At 39.0% G+C, this 18225-nt stretch overlaps 1 protein-coding gene and 1 long non-coding RNA gene across 3 annotated transcripts in view; one reads left to right on the forward strand and one right to left on the reverse strand.

The window, feature by feature from the left end:
* The window catches only part of st8sia6.S (ST8 alpha-N-acetyl-neuraminide alpha-2,8-sialyltransferase 6 S homeolog), a 53716-nt gene that overhangs the window by 16838 nt on the left and 18653 nt on the right, over positions 1-18225 (forward strand). For both annotated transcript variants that reach the window (XM_041567439.1, XM_018269131.2), the window contains exons 2-3: positions 4423-4476; positions 14119-14214. In XM_041567439.1, coding sequence (XP_041423373.1) covers positions 4423-4476; positions 14119-14214 — 150 coding nt within the window. The remainder of the gene's footprint in view (positions 1-4422; positions 4477-14118; positions 14215-18225) is intronic.
* On the reverse strand, positions 6655-13873 carry LOC121395002. The gene is made up of 3 exons (XR_005962168.1): positions 13618-13873; positions 7707-7797; positions 6655-6716 (listed from the first exon to the last, which is right to left on the reverse strand). It is a non-coding gene; the product is annotated as an uncharacterized LOC121395002 (long non-coding RNA).

The raw sequence follows: 18225 nt of genomic DNA on the forward strand, positions 1-18225 counted from the left end.
CGAATCGTTCGATTCGAAGGATTTAATCGTTCGATCGAACGAAAAATCCTTCGATCGGTCGATCGAACGTTTAGCGCTAAATCCTTCGACTTCGATATTCGAAGTCGAAGGATTTCAATTCGAGGGTCGAATTTCGAAGTATTTTTAACTTCGAAATTCGACCCTTAGTGAATCTGCCCCATAATGTGCATTCATATTTTGAAGATTAGTTGTTTTAGTGTCAATGCCTTAGGGCAGATTTACTAAAGGGTGAAGTGGCAGTCGCTAGAGAAAATTCACCAGAAATCCCATCCGAAGGGACAGTGCCAATTTACTAACAGGCGTAGAGCTCAATCCACTAGCGAAAGAGACTATCGCTAGTGCAGTTTCTCACCCAGGCACATTTTCACTCAGGCAAATGATCATTACAAATTTTACAGAACATTACCTCTTTCGCCACAGTTTCCTTCACCAGCTTAGACCCGACAAACTGATAAGATGAAGTTTCATCCTCCTCAATCTTATGTCAATGACATCATATCCTGTATGCCTGAAAGTCATAAAAGTTCTAAAAAACTTGTTTTTTTATATTTTAAAGTGAGATTGTCTTTACAAGTTGTAACTATTGAAATATTTTATTTTAACATTTTTTTTTTAGGGTGGGCTCGTGTCTAGGGCATTAGAGAATCACTTTTGTCTTGATTTTGCTTCCTTGAACATTTTAAATAATAAGTGGGCACTTGAAGCATTTGCACCAACATCACTAATAAAAACATATATATGACCTATATGTACCCGCCCTAATTAAATTGACCAACGAGTAAGTGAACTAAAGAAGTTTCGCTAGGCAGAAACGAACGTTGTCGAAAGTTTGCTATGAAATGCACATGCAAATTAACGATAGCAAAACTTTGCCAGTGTTTGGCTGCAGAGACGCAACTTCGCATTTTAGTGATTTAGTAGTGGTAGCAATTTGCGGCTGATGAAGTTTCACTTATTCACATAGCCCGCACTGTTTGGAAAATGATGCTTTGCAAGCAGAGACACAGGGGGTTATTACTAAACTCCGAATTCAAAAATCACGAAAAATTTTTTACATTTTTTTAAACAAAATCTGACTTTTAAAAAATCACAAATTTTTCAGAATTTATGAAACCCTGAGGATGGAAAAGTCCGAGTCTGAAAATCCGGCATCTCAGACCTGTCGAGGTTGCATATAAGTCAATAAGTCACAATGATTTTTTGCGCTGGGTTTCAGGCAATACCCCGGAGTTTTCGGGTGAAAATTACAAAAAAATCGGATGAAAAAGTCCAACAAATTCGTAAAAAATAGATTTTTTCCCGCAAAGCAAATTTTTGGGAAAATGTAATAATAAATAAGCATAAAAAACCCAAGCGGATTTGATCGGAGTTTGTAGCAGAAAATATTGAGATAAATTCCGACTTTGATAAATAACCCCCACAGTGTTTTGGAGGTGCAAGAAAGGCACATGCTTGTGCCCCTTAATACTCTTGCACTTCGGTCCGGGGTCCTAAAAAATAATCCCTTTTTTGTTGACTTGCTGTTGCTCTTGTCACTGTCCTTGTATATTAATGAGATGTTTCCTGCACTGTGTTCATGTAGCTTTACAATTGAGCTTAGTTAAACTAGTAATAATAATAATACGTTTTGCCAGGGGCTCTCTTGAACTGTATGGACTTTTGAAAATAGGACAGAAAAAAATTGGAGATGTAGCATGGGTCCTACAAGCTGGGTTACACATTTAAAAGGTATTTGTAATGGATTTGAAAGTAGTATCTGTCTGACATTTGATATTCTCTACACTGCTGGTCCTGGTTGCATATATTATTGAAACAATGTTGCAGCTGTTCTTCAGAAAAAGACAACAGTTCCCACAATGCCTTACAGACGAATGACAGAAGTGAGCAAGGCATTGTCGGTAATGGAGTGACTGGAGGGAAGCTGCTAGTACATAATTTTAAGGGGTACAGGTAGTCAGGGCCTCCAATTGAACAGCAAGCGGCAGCTCTTTGTAGAAATTCCATGTACAAACTACTTTTTAAAATCTTTGCAAATTGAATTAATGCATTATGAAAAGTTGTATGCATGCAGTATGCAAGGTGTTATGTTTGGGTTTACACCTTTAAATTAGGGAAACCAGGGCAGCCCTTCTAGCTGGAATTCTAGAAGTTTCCCTGTATTTTTTTTTTACATTATCAGGTAACTTTAATTTGCTGCCAATAATGTATTGTGAGTCACCAGGAGAAAGCTTGAGACACAACTTATGTAGTTACGGTAATTGCCAATCCTAATAAACACACATGTATATAATAGCTTGATATAGAACTGCATTTTCTGTAAAGAAGCTGTTGCTTTGCAAACTCTGTATAAAGAAATTCTCTATTTTTCATGTGATGTTCTAGGGATGGTTATTAGAGCCCTGCCCATACATTTGCCAAGCACACTATAAATGCAGCGAGAGTTATTGCAAATATTCTCACACTCAAATGCTGACAGATAAGTGTGTTTCACATTTAACTCTCATATAGAATGGAAGAATTATGTAGGAGGCATGAATGGAGTAAGGAAAATGTTGTGTTTCTATAAGGTGTCTTTATATATATATATATATATATATATATATATATATATATATATATATATATATATATATATATATATATATACATATATCTATATATATATATATAATTGGAAGGGAGGTGACCGGACATGGAGTAGGCTACAGAGCAGGTACATACCTGGCGCCCCCCCAGATTTGCGCCCTAGGCACGTGCCTACTCTGCCTACCACTAGTTCCGGCCCTGCTTGGCGGGCTCTGTTAATTACTAGTCACATCATGTTACATCTGTACCATGTTTTTGGGACCCCTCTGTCTGTGTAACAATGGTGTGAACACAATCTATACAGTACAGGCATGGGATCTATTATCCAGAATGCTGTGGACCTGGTGATTTTGTGTAACTTGGAATACCATACCTTAAAGCTACTAAACATTTGAATTTGAATGAAAACCAATAGGATTGTTCTGCCTCCAATATGGATTCATGCAGCTTAGTTACCATCAAGTACAAGCTACTGTTTTATAGAAAAATGAAAATGATTTAAAAATAAAAATAGTTAGTTTAAATGAACATGGCTTTCTCCTAATTGAAAGCTTTTTTTTTGTACATACCAAATCTTTTCTCTGTACAATTCTGTGATCATATGGTCTATGAGACAACACTGATACAGGTATGGGGTCCATTATCTAGAAGCATGTTATCCAGAAAGCTGCAAATTATGGGAAAGTTGTCTCCCATTGACTTCATTTTATAGTAATCCAGATTTTTAAAAATTATTTAATTTTTTCTGTATTAATTAAACAGTACCTTGTACTTGTTCCAAACTAAGATATAATTAATCCTTACTGGAGGCAAAACCAGCCTGTTGGGGTTTATTTAATATTTGAAAGATTTTCTAGTAGACTATGAAGGTCCAAATTACAGAAAGATCCGATATCCAGAAAACCCCAAATCCCAAGCATTCTGGATAACAGATCCCATACCTGTACACTAATATAATTTTCCAAACTTGTTTTTATTAAAGGATCATCACATAATAGTTACATGGTCGTGACCAAGTAAGAAAATGTACACGCTAGTTTTGTAACATTATGTTAATGCGATAGATATATTTTATCAAGAATAACAATAACAAATCAAACTAAACTAACAGCTCAGACAAAGTACTAAGATAATCAGAAGAGATCCCTACATAGGGTTCCGTGAATAAGAATGTAATAACCAGTTGGTGAGATGTATCCCAGGGGGCGTGTGGCTTAAGCGCCGTTGGTCTAGTTGCTGGTCTCTAAGATACTGGGATGATTCCATAACCCTTGGATGTTCCGTAAGTAACGATGTATCATACCAGGTAGTATAACGAAATGTGTTAACTGTAAGGTGTCTAAGTAATATTGGTAGAGATTCTATATATGTCGACCATGTCAAAAAAAATTTTTCAGTGTTCTGTTCCTTTTTTATCGTAGTTTCCAACCAGTCCATGTGAAAAATGAAGTGTAATTTTTGTTTTACTACTACCATGGTGGGTGAATCATTATTAAGCCACTGCTGCAGAATCGTTTTCCGGGCTGCTGCAGCCAGTTTCCCCATGAAATTTTTGTCAGACTTCGATAAACGTGTCAAAGTAGTAACATCACTAAACAACGCCCATTCTAATTGCGCAATAACGGGTTTACCAGTCATCTGAGCACCATATTTAGCAACCTCCTCCCATAAGGTCTGTAAGAAGGGGCAGGACCACAGACACACTAATATAATTTTAAAGAAGTGGTAACAAGACCTGTATGTGATTTTTATTTTAACTGCTGGCATGTTACAATGATTCTAACTCTTAATCTTATTTTTGTTTCCCTTTTACAGGTCTGGAACAGTTACATCCAGAGTCGGATTAGTAAAACCGGAATTAAGCTACACGTAAGTTATTATTGGTATTGTCATTATTTCCATAATATATATATATATATCCTTTGTGACTTCTAATAACCTTAAATTACAATAGGGGGTATACTATTCACTATGTAATTGGTTAGCTTAAAACAGGGGTGCCCAAATTATATTATTATTAAATAAATTTAATAATTTTAGGACCATTTGTAAAGAGCATTGAAATGGAAAAGCTTGATGAAACATGTTCGTATTCTTACATTATTAAAATTGCTCATAAAACCAATATTTTATTGTTAAAAGCCAGACAACATAAATTACTAGCAGAAAGCATGACTTTGCATTCTGAATGTCTGCTGCATTAAAAATACATTATAAAGTAGGATTTCGGCTAAATAAAACATGCCCTTTTGTCACTGCTCTATTAATTTGATAAGTTGTGTGCAGGCGCGTAGGCATGCATAAAGCTCATTTTGCAGTAATATTAACAATTATTTTTGGGGCTGCTGAAATGCAGACAGATAATTGCAAGCCATCCACTAGGAATTGTGCCGGCAGAACAGAGAAGACTTCTTGCTTAAAGATTTCTTTAAATGGGTTAATGAATGAGAAAGTAATTGTGCAGCATTAGGGAATGAAAAGGCAAGACATATTTTTTTGTCTTTTCTTTCTGGGAACTTTTAAAGGGGTACTGTCATCAAATAACTACACATAACTCTTTATATATTAAGCAGAATGCTCGGGATCTAGGGGTTTCCAATCAGGGATCTTTCCATAATTTGTATCCCTGTATCTTAAATATATATTAAAAAATATACCACATAAAATAGCTCTTATGGAAATCCTCACGTATCTTAACCATTTTCATAATAATACACTTTTTTAGTAGTACAGGTACGGAACCTGTTATCTTAAATACTCAGGACCTGGGGTTTTCCAGATAATAGATTTGGATTTTTATACTTTAAGGGGGTTATTTACTAAACCCAGAATGCAAAAATCAAGACAATTTTTTGATTTTTTTTTTTAAAATGAGACTTTTAAAAGAAAATCACAAATTTTTCGGAATTTATTAAACCTAGAGGATGGAAAAGTCTTTATCTGAAAATCTGGCATCTCAGAGACCTGTCGAGGTTGCATATAAGTCAATGGGAAAAGTCCCAATGAGTTTTTGATGTGCGCTGGGTGCAATACCCCGAAATTTTCGGAGTTTTTGGGCAAAATTCTGAGTTTTAGGCTGAAAATCGGATGAAAGATTTGAAAAAAACGTGAAAATCGAATTTTTCACAATTTTTTTGGATTTTTTCCCGTAAATGAAATTTTCGGAAGGTGTATTAATAAATAAGCCCAAAAAACCCGTGCGGATTTGGTCGGAGATTTTTTCAGAAAATATTGAGATAAATTCTGACTTTGATAAACAACCCCCTAAGTCTACTAAAAAATTGTTTAAACATAATAGGCTGGTTTTGCGTGCCATTGGGTAATCCTAAATAGAAAATTGCCATTTTTGAAAACTAAGGGCCACCCCCTGGTATTTTTTTTGCTTATAATTGGCTTTGTCGGTGATGGCTTTCCCATAAATTTGTACTTTCTGGATAACAGGTTTCCGGATAAGGGATTCCATACCCTATCTATCTATCTGGCTATCTATGAAACTCCCCAGCTGGCTCACAATTAATTGTATTGGTGTATAGAGAAAAATCCAAAGGCACGTTTAATGCAGAAGTGCAATGTTTTAGGGGCACGCACCTCACCCCTCTCTTGTACCTTTAAAATAACAGAGCTGTACAAGCCTAGTCTAGAACACATTGTAGCAGAAAGAGCATTGGAGATGAAGGAGATAACTCAAGAAACAAATGCCTAGGAATATAGTATAGCTTATCTTTTAATATCGCACAGCCTCTTTAACAATTATTGGTGATTTAGATAATGACTATTTAATATACAGTTATGGGACCTGCTATCCAGAATGCTCAGGACCTGGGGTTTTCCAGATAATGGATCTTTTGTAATTTGGATCTTCATACCTCAAGTCTACTTGGAAATAATGTTAACATTTAATAAACCCAATAAACTGGCTTTGCTTTCCAATAAGGATTAATTATATCTTAGTTTGGATTAAGTACAAGGTTCCGTTTTATTATTACAGAGAAAAAGGAAATAATTTTGGAAATTTAGATTATTTGATTAGAACTGAGTCTATGGGAGATGGCCTTTCTGTAGAGTTTTCTGGATAACGTGTGTCCGGATGATGAATTCCATACCTGTATCTGTACAGAGAAGGGGCCAAAATAATATTTTCAGAATTCATAATATTTAATAATCTATGCATCTGCAATTGTCAACACTCTAATTAACCAAACATATTACATTGTTTTCAGGTACATGTAAATAGGTAAAGGTAGTTTTTAGGGAGGAAATCAATGTTCCTACATTGTAGTCTACAAATTCTAGAAGTGAAGCTGATGTTTTTGATGAAGTTCTGGGTAATTTAAATGTAGACAATAAACAGAACACACTTTAATTCATCTGCTACCAAATCAGGAAAGTTATTTCCACTGAGCATTATTACACCTCTAGCTCTATTATATTTTAGTATTTCCCTTTTTTAAAATAGAACAAGGTATAATAAGGGGTTTTAAAGGCTAAATTTGAAACTATGTACTATTTAGAAAAATGGATATTATTTTTTGTTTTTTTCCTCCTTTTTGCCATTCAGGTTTCTTCTTGATTTGGGTGCTGTGGGTAACCCTTTAAGTGCACCAGCACATCCTACCTAAGATGGAGTTTGGCCACAGAATGTGCAAGTTAAAAGCAGAGACTGCAGGGCATGAATGTGTTTTCCATTAAATACAAAGGCAGCATTTTACATGGATACCTGCAATTCACAGTAGGATGCAACACACTTGTAAAGTCCTTTTATGAGGCTGACAATAAAATAGCAAAGCTGTGCCAAATTTCTGCAGGGTTCTAAGTCAACACCCGCTTAATAATATAGGTAATTGCATGCAGGGAAAGAATAGGTCTCTTTTTTTGTCAAAATATAAGAAATCATGAATCTGTTTTCTTATCATTATCCATTTTTACATAATTCCACGCTGGAGATTCAGGTATCAGATATACTGAAAATTGGTTTGAGAGTAAAAATAAGCTTTTCTAGAATTCAGCATATTCGGCAAGAGAAGAGAATGTGATATCAGCAAATTTTACTTCATTCCCTCCAATGAATCATCTTGTGCAGCTATTGCCCAGTTACTTACTTCAGCAGGTACTAGAAAGTTTCATTAAATTAGAACTGGTATCTAGCCAAATATGCTGTTATAGGGCTGGCAAATCCTCCATCTTGAATGTCTATGAATGGAACACAAAACACTTTTAGACTTGTCCCCAGCTCACAGCCCCTACACACTTCCAGAGCTTGCAATCCAATCCCCTCCCCCCTTTGCTCACGCCACTAGTATTGGTCTGTGGAACCAACATAGGTCCCGTGGGAGCAAACTCATCAACCCAAATCAAGCCTCCATACAGTAACTAGACGTTCATTGACTGCCATTTAATCTTAGCGGTGATTTGTAGGAAATTAATTTATGGGCAATACCCAGTAAGCAGCTAACAGTTTCCACACTTCTGTAATTAAGGGGGCTGTTTAAGTAGAGGGCATAAGTGATAACATCGCGTTGCACTATTCATCACACACTATTCATCACACAATAATAATCAATAGAATGTCAGAATAAAGCCCGAGTCCTGTTATTTATATGGACCCAGGTTCAATACCCAGATTAAAGAAACAGCTGCAGGTAGCCATGCTCCCTTCCCACCTTCTGCACATTACTGAACTCTCACACACATGCACAGATATAGAGAAACAAGCTCATTCCTTATCCTTCACTTCCATGTACAGAGCCATATTGTACCACACACACACAATCTCACTCACACACACCATCATGTGACCAGGCTTCGAGGAGCCATATTGTACCACACAGTCTATCTCTCTCACACAGTGTCGGACTGGCCCACTGGGATACCAGGAAAACTCCCGTGGGCCCAGATGTCAGTGGCTCCTCATGCTGCTAAACTTTTGGCCTATTTCATGGTTATTCCTTATTTCTATGAGAACAAAGAGGTTTACTAGATGCAATAATAGATTATAGTATGTAAAGAAAAGAGACTAGGAGAATAGAGGTCGAGTGAGGAGAGAAAGAAAATAGTTCTGAGAGTGGGCCCGAGTCTGAAGTTTTATGGTGGGCTCCTGGTCTAAGGTTTTTTGGTGGGCCCCTGGTGTCCCAGTCTGACACTGCACTCACACCATCATATGACCTGGCTGCTCAGAGCTACATTGTACCTCACAGTTGCTCTCTCACGCAGCATCATGTGACCAGGCTGCATACAACCATTTTGTACCACAGAGTCTCTCTCACACCATCATGTGACCAGGCTGCATACAACCATTTTGTACCACAGAGTCTCTCTCACACCATCATGTGACCAAGCTGCACAGAACCATTTTGTAGCATAGAGTCTCTCTCACACAAAGCATCATGTGACCAGGCTGCATACAACAATTTTGTACCACAGAGTCTTTCTCACATCATCATGTGACCAAGCTGCACAGAACCATTTTGTAGTACACAGTCTCTCTCACACAAAGCATCATGTGACCAGACTGCACACAGTCATTTTGTACCACACAGTCTCACTCACACACAGCATCATGTGACCAAGCTGCACAGAGCCATTTTATACCGCAGAGTTTATCTCACACCATTATGTGACCATGCTATGTAGAGCCATACTGTGCTACACAGTCTCACTCACAAACAGCATCATGTGACCAGGCTGCGCAGAGCCATTTTGTACCGCAAATTCTCTCTCACACCATCATGAGACCAGGCTGCACACAGCTATATTTTACCACAAAGGGGCAGATTTAATTTGTGTTCTAAAAAATGGCACCACACATCACCAGGCATTTCTGTGTAAAAACCGGAGTTAAAATGACTTGATTTTTTATGGGCTTTTTCTTCGAGCAACTTCTGCCGGGAACTTACTTAAAAAGGTCTGAAGCAGTGTAAAATAAGGGTGGAAAATCTGGCATTTGCATGGTATAAAATAAAACACAACTTGATATATATTTATTTTACACAGCTTTGTACACTGTTTTTTTGGTGAATTTCGTTTTACGCAGCATAATAAGTAGGCCCCATAGTGTCTCTCACAAACAGCTTCATGTGACCAGGCTGTGGCTCCAAAAAGATACAGTAAGTAGCAAGTATGAGGCCAGTACTGCCTGGCAGCCGCCTGCAGTTTTATCAACAGACTCACAATCAGTACTTGCTAAGATCTTAAACACTGTTATGGAGACTTGTAGAACTTGCTTTTGCCTGCTTGAGATAATACTCTTGCTGTCTCCCCATGGATGCCTATGATCCTGGACAGGGGCCTTGAGCACTTTTCAGGCCAGTGGCAAATTCTATTTGGTGCTGCCATTGGGTAGAAAACTGTTGCAGACAAAATGACCATGGGGCAGATTTACTATGGAGCGAAGTGGCTAACGCTAACGACAATTTGATAGTGTGAGAACCCGCAGTGACATCACCAATTTACTAACAGGCGCAGGCGCCAAATTGCTAGCGAAACAGACCGTCGCTATTGGTCATTCGCACTATATCACCAGGCAACTTTTCTCCACCTCAGACCAGGCGAAGTGCTGTAAAGCAGCTATATCTTCCTCAATCTTCTGTCACATACAGTACATCATATCCTGTGAACTGAAAATGCATCAAAGTTCAAAAAAACGCTGGAGACTTTTCCTTTATCAGTGTGATTGCCTGCAAAAGACCTAACTTGAACTTTTTTTCGGTAACTGGTTTTCCCCATAAATTTTACAACATATGGGACATTAATTTTACAGTGGGCTCATGTGTAGGGCATTATATTTAACTCTCTTGTCTTTATTAAGGTTCCCTAGACATGTGTTATAAAAAGTGGAAATGTTAAGTATTTGCACCAACAAATAAAATAAAGACCTTCAAATTTCCCTACACAAATTGACCTGAGCGCAAGATCACTAGCGAATTTCCACTAGGCACAATGAACGCTAATGCATCTTCACTATCAAATGCTCGAATTACCGAAGTACCGCTAGTGAAAAGTCGCAAGCGTTCGGTGTCCAGGATGAAACTCCGCATATCAGTGAATTGGTGTAGTCTGAGAGCATTTGCGCCTGGCAAAGTGTTGCGTTGGGTGCGAAGCTGACGTTGGTGAAAATTCGCTTGTTAGTAAATCTGCCCCCATGTTTGCCTGTCACCTGATTCTTACACAGCTCTGCTTCCTATGTTTTTGTGAGGGTCCCATACCTCACAACATTCACATTTTAATTAGGCCTATTTCTTTAAAAATATTAATGAATGCTGGTTTGGGTGCTTAGGTTGGTCGGACCATGACTTTTAAAATATTAAACCCACAATGCAGGCATGTTTCTTGAATAATTAGGATTTAAACATATATGTATGTATACATAAACCCCAAATTGTCACACTGTATGGACAGGGTTTTGGGTGGTTCATTGTGTGCCTAAATGTAACTGGGCAGGTCTATGTGGATTAGAGGTGTAATATGTTCTTAACCTTTACTTATGGAATGCACATGGTCCACAGCTAATTAGTGGGCTTTGCTGGTATATTAGGACCTGGGAATAATACTCAAGCACTTCACAATATACTTCACAAATAAAGTTCAACGTTAATATGTATTCTATTGTCCATCTTATTGTTTAAAGGGGTTGTTCACGTTTAAATGAACTTTTAATATGATGGAGAGAGGGATATTTTGAGACAATCCTCAATTGGTTTTCATTTTTTATTATTTGTGGGATTTGTGAGTTATTTATCTATTTATTCAGCAACTCTCCTGTTTGCAAAGTCAGTCATCTTGTTGCTAGGGTCCAAATTACCCTAGCAACCATGCATTGTTTTGAGAAAGAGACTGGAATATGAATAGGAGAGACCTGAATAGAAAGATAAGTAATAAAAAGTAGCAGTATAAATGTGTAGCCTTACAGACCATTTGTTTTTTAGATGGGGTCAGTGACCCCCATTTGAAAGCTGGAAAGAGTAAGAACGAGAAGGCAAATAATTAAAAAACTATAAAAATGTATGATGAAGACCAATTGAAAAGTTGCTTATAATTAGTCATTCTATAACATACTAAAGTTAACTTAAAGGTGAACCAGCACTTTAAGCGATTTCATGAGTAAACTGATCAGCACCCAGTCTGCTGAGAGATGCAAAATGTTATAACATACTGTATATACAGCAAATATTACAAAATTTCCAGTTATGGTTATAATACTTGAGTTGAAGGAACTGATAAGCCACTTCTCCACCCCAAAACAGTTTTTTTCATAATGAAAGGAAGTATATTGTATTTCTAAGCAACTCTGCTATGCTATCCCTTATACAAGCAATGGCATGCTTACATTTTAATGCAAATTTCCCGGCATCCTCAGCCAGCATGGATTCCTAACTGCAGTGGCGTAACTAGACCCCTAAGGGCCCTGGTACGTAAATTTACAACTGGGCCCCCCCCATTATAATCAAATAATTCAACTTTTTAAAAATGATTTCCTTTTTCTGTGTAATAAAAAAAACAGTACTTTGTACTTGATCCCAACTAAGATATAATTAATCCTTATTGGAAGCAAAACCAGCCTATTGGCTTTATTTGATGTTTGTGATTTTCTGGTAGACTTAAGGTATGAAAATCCATATTAGGAAAAGATCCATTATCAGGAAACCCCCAGGTCCTGAGCATTCTGGATAAAAGGTCCCATACCTGTACTCAAAGGATCTAAGCACAGGAGTCTGAAATAAATTTTTTACTGTTTAAATGACAAGGGTTAATCAGTGCTGCATTAAAGGGGTTGTTCACCTTTGCATTAACTTTAATATGGTGCACAGAGGGATTTTCTTAGAAACTTTGCAATTGTTTTTTTAATTTTTTTTGTGGTTTGCGTTATTTTGCTTTTTATTCAGCAGCTCTCCAGTTTGCAATTTCAGCAGTCTGGTTGCTAGTGACAAAATTGCACTAGCAACCATGAATTGATTTGAATGAAATATTGGAATATGAATTGCAGAGAGCCTGAATTAAAAAAAAAATTGGGGTGCCAATGGTTAGGTACCCGTTACCTGATAATCCGGGTCAGTACCTTTGTGACTGAAAACTGCACTGGCCGGGGTACTTCTGTAGGAGCATCACAGGGCAATCACGTTATTCTGCTTCTTCAATGGACACGTACATGCATGGCAGAGTAAAAAAATTTGACAGTTTGCTAAAAGTTCAGCTTTTAACACTACTGCACATGCACCAGCCCAAAAGAGAAGAAGTGCATGAAGATTGCACACAGTTCCTATAAAAGTACTCTGGGTCAGAGACCAGGAACACCAGCCCAGGGGCATAACTATTGAGGAAGCAGACGCTGTGGCTGCAGGGGGCCCCATGAGGCCCAAATAAAGAGCAATTTCAACATATATTGGTAAAACAGGACAACCTCTGAATATGCTGGTGGCCCTAAAATAAATTTTCTGTGGGGCCCAGTAACATCTAGTTACACGACTGGATCCTTTGCACTTTCAATTTGCACTCTCAATACAGTGATTATAGTCTTTATAGATTCTTTTGTGCCACAATTCGAAGACATGCTCGAATGTAATGATTACAAAACCACAGAAAAGTGATATGTACTGGTGCTTCCAATGCTTATTATTCAGCACCAAGAACCCTGGTGTGTCATGGGATTCCATAATTTCAGCTCCTGCCATAGTTATGTAAGTCTAAAACATACCAAATGCTGCTATAGTAGTCAGGCCAGAATGTATCCCCCTGACATCCCAAGACCAGGCAGTAGCAGGCCAGTGGGTTGTACACTGCCAGCAACTTTCAGGTGCCCACAAATAAACAGGGCAGCAGGGAACGGCAGTCAGTGAGGCAGGGGGTTGTGGTTCATTTGCAGCAATCCCTGGCACATCCACTCACCATTCGTGCTCCAAGTGCCAATGGGAGCAACATGAGCACCACAGGCCGGAGGGATACACAGAGCCGCTGTGCAGCTTCCTCCACTCTGAGCTGAATGGAACAAATCCGAGTGAGGAGGAAGAAAGGACTTACCGAACGGAGACATGGAGGCAGCACTCCGTCGGCCCATTCGGCCTACCAAAAACCATGATCAAAATTGGCGCCGCCAGTGACGTCACACGCAGCACGCCACCTTGATGTCACAAGCAGCGCGCCGCCGGCGACGTCACACACAGCGCACCGCCGGAGGAGTGCGCCATTGAAAAACAGCTTTTTCCCTCTGTGGAGTTGAAGTTCTTTGCGCACAACCACATGCGGGCCCTGGGCTGCGCGCCGTTGCGCACGCGCGCTCTCAGTTGCGCACGGTTACACACAATTATGCACGGCTGCCGGGGGGCCCTGAGGGGGTGCGGGCCCTGGCCCAATCGCACCCCCTGCTCCCCCTGGTAGTTACGCCACTGCCTAACTGTTCCTCCTTTTAATAATCTCTGATCAATTTTGAAACATATAAAGCAGCTCATTGTGATAAAGTGTTATATTAATGAATCAAGTTTTATAATTGATCTTTTTATCTTCTCATTGATCTAAATGCAGAGTTCCTTCACAGTCCAACTATACTACAAGCCCTGTAATCAGCTCATTCTGCAGGGATGTAGAAGATCGACTGCTGACTGTATCATTAAAGAAGCGGTAAGTTTGATCTTAGTTTTCAATTTCTGTGGGGTTTTAAGTTCATTTCTTTTGATTTAAACTGGAGTAAAGTTTACCCATGTTCTCAATCTGTGTTCATCTGTAAAAGAAAGTTATAGTCCCAGATAAAGACTATTGACATTCCCAAACAAAACAAAATTAAATTTGTTTCGCAATCTGAATGGAACGTGTATACTATATGTTCCAGGTATGTGGTGTGACAAGCTGGCTGCTTCTACATGCAATTTTTTGGAGAAATTAGCAATGGTAGGATGGTAAGCAGAAGAACAGGAGCATAAAGACAGGGATACTGGGGTCTCAACACCACAGGTTTATTTAGGCAACTCTTTCCAAGTTTTCAGGAACACAGTTCAATAGCGTTCTAACAGCACCCATTCAAGACTTTTCCCCACACCGGGGTTCTCACCATACAGGGTGGCTTCCACACTCTAGAATATTCTGGGCTTCTCACTTAGCCTTGCTGTCTCTCCCCTCCAAGGATACAAACTCGCCAACCTCTGGCCTTTCGCACCTTCTGGCTTGTCACTTTTGACTCTGTCATCTGCTCACGTCTCCCTCTGTTCCTTTCATTGACCGGCAGCACCCCAGCCCCTCTAGGAGTTCCTAACACAGACAGGTAACCTTCCTGCTCAGAGAGACTTTCCTAACACTCTCATTGCCATTAAATACCATTCCACAGGACAGCCTTCCTGTGGAAAGTGAGCTCAAACATTTGAACTGGACCACTGGAATGGATTATCTGGCTCACCTGTTCCTTCCAGAACACTACAGCTTCCAGGGCCAGATAGCAAACATCTCCCACTCTGAAAAAATTAAAGGCCTTCTCTGGGGTCAAACTACCACAGTGGGCATTCCTTCTAATTATTAGAATTGGCTATATAAGCTACAGCTATCTTTGATGACACAAATGCCACTAAATCACATAATGATATTCCTGAGAAGTCCATGCTTCCTTCCTTGTTGGTATAAGTTTAGGGAAGAATTTTATCCTGTTTTAGCATAATAATGCCCTCATGCCCATACTGTACTGGAGTAGAAGAACCTGACTGGCCTGCAAAGGGACCCTGACCTCAAACCAACCAGGGCCAGATTTGTATTTCTTGCACCCCTAGGCCAGCCCCTCCCTGTCCACTCCCCTGCCCACCCCCTCTCAAGTGCAAAGGTGCACATCACATCACTCCATCAGCACTTTGTGCACAGGAGATGTAAGTAACTTTGGCAAATTTGCAGCACACCCAGTCCTCAGTGCATGTAGAAATTAGTCCAGTCAGCATGCATCCCCTGAAATGGTGCCAACTAGTCGTGGACGTTTTGTGGTCTTCCCACAAATCTGGGCCTGAACCCATCTGAACACCTGTGGGATGAATTCTGGGCCTGAACCCATCTGAACACCTGTGGGATGAATTGGAACACCCCTGTGAGCCTGTACTGATCCCCAACATCACTGCCCAAACATGAATGGAAGAAAATTTCTCAGACACTGTTCCAACATCTAGTGAAATGCTCACTGTCGGACAGGGGCCCACCCAAAAACCTAAGACCAGGGGCCCACCAAAAGACCTTAGATTAGTGGCCCACTCTCAGTACTATTATTCTTCCACTCCTCACTCAACCGCTATTCTCCTAGTCTCTTTTCTTTACATACTTTAATATTATAATCTATTATTCCATCTATTTAGCCTTTTTGATCTCATAGAAATAAAGAATGATCATGAACTATGCCAAATGTTTAGCAGCATGAGGGTCCACTGACACCTGGGCCCACCAGGAGTTTTCCTGGTATTCCGGTGGGCCAGTCCAACAAAGGAAATGCTGTTGCAGAAGGGTAAAAGCTGTTGTACAGTAGTAGCATAAACTCAACCAACTTCATACTGGAATGAAATGTTGAATGGGAAGGTATCAGGATACTTTTAGACATGTGCAGTGTATGTCCTCCCTGTGTTGGTTTCCTTCAAGAAATAGAAAAGTGTGTACGCACTCCCTGGCCCTCCTCAAATTCCAGAATCTGGTGCTCAGTCCTCTAGGCAGACGGCCCTACCCTGAATCCACTGGATACAACAAACGAGGAACCGGCACACAGAAACGAATGCAAAAGGGTATTAACCCCTAAGTGTTTAATGTGTCAAACGATACATGTGTATTCCCCTTTTGCATTCACTTCTGTGTGCAGGTTCCTCGTTAATTGTTTCCTTCAAGAAACCCACTGTTTTTTCACTGCCCAAAACATACTAGCAGGTTACTACTTTCATGATGACAGTAACTTCATTGTTGTCTGCATTTATGTTACCAGATAGAGAATTTAAATTGTAAACTCTCCATAGAGAGGGTCCCAAAGGAAACCCCTTACTGCAGTAGGGGATATATTAGAATTCATCCATTAGTTCTGTACCAAATAAAAACACAACACCGCAGGCTATGAGATTTTTACAGGGAACAGAACTCCAAGGTGACAGCATTACAAATTAAAGCCAGGGATTTCGTTTGCTGTATAATCTGCTATTTGCTTTTCTGCAAACTATAAGTAAAATATACTATTAAAGCTACCTACATTACTTCATAGCGTAGGCATTCTGCTATTCAACTACCACTGGTATTTTTCAGAGGCTGCAACTGCATAATTCAAAATCCTCTTTCTTGGCTTTAAACTTCTTTCCATGCAGGTTCTATTTGCCATTAGGGACTGTTAAAAATAAAAATGGTTGCTTCTGATGTCAGTAAGCCTTTAGAACTATTTTTCATATCACTGCCAGAGTGCAACAGCAAGAGACATTCTGGGCTACGTCGGACCAGTGTGGCCACTACAATGTGTCTTTATGTGTAGGTGAAACCCAAACTACATTTAATTGTTTGTCACTTTATTTGTGAAGCAATGTTTGGAGGTGCCTACAAGCATAAATGCACTTTTGACACAGATCTTTTATAAATTTGTTACATAATAATTGAGTTTTAAAAACAAGTGAGGCCTTGTGAAAATAAGGTTGGCAGTCTCCAATACTAAGAAACGTCTCTTAGAGCAACACAATATTCAGTAATACAAGTTTTCCCATGTGAATATGTGACAATACAATAAACAAAGACCATGCATTGGACTTTTCAAGTATTCAAGTCTGTACAATGGCACCCATTACAAATAAAGAGCTTTGGAATATATGATCAGCAAACCCAGACTAGCTACCTGACACCAGAACACTGTATTATATGTATTATATTATAGATACATCTGATCAGCCTGTGGGATTGTGCTCAAATATTGTGATGATTCCATCCTCAGAGCACTTGAACTGAAATAGCCATAAATGTACTCTTGAATCTTTCAAAGTCTTGGTAATAACTGTTTAGCATTTTCTAGATATTACAAGTGACAAACAATAGGCTACTTGTCTTAACCATAATAGGGAGCTGTTTCTTGGTTAGATAGATGCCCGATAGCTCTTCCATATTCTTTCTTTCTTTCCAACAATGTACTGTATCTGATAAGCCCTTGGCTCTATGTGCTAACCAAAGTTTCTCTCCTGCCATACTGCTTCTAATGCTATTAGCCATCTATACTTATAGGTGAAGATTAGCAATTGCAATAACTAATTGCTGGCGTTCAGCATTTAGCCACAAAACTAAAAGTTTTGCGACTTCTGCATGATAATTATCTTATTGTATTTTCAATATGTATAAGCCCAAATCTGAAAGCCACAGGCAAATTCTGTAAAGCTCTCAAAATTGGATTTGTTTTCTAATAAACTTGTTTAACAAACCCTGTTCTATGAATTGAATGAGTTGCTAGCTTAAGAATATATTGCATATATAAACACTAACAACTTGGTCCAATATACAGTAAAAACCACAGCATTTTTTTGCTGTTGCCTTCAAAGTAAGAAAGTAGAGGCAAATTTTATGCAAATTCCTTTCATTAATCATTTTACTGAATAAGCCTCTGGCAAAAAAGCACTATTTCTGTATATTTAGGAATGCTTTCCTGGCCTCATTTCCTCAATA

The sequence above is a fragment of the Xenopus laevis genome, chromosome 6S, assembly GCF_017654675.1.
Source record: "Xenopus laevis strain J_2021 chromosome 6S, Xenopus_laevis_v10.1, whole genome shotgun sequence".
Classification (NCBI taxonomy): domain Eukaryota; kingdom Metazoa; phylum Chordata; class Amphibia; order Anura; family Pipidae; genus Xenopus; species Xenopus laevis.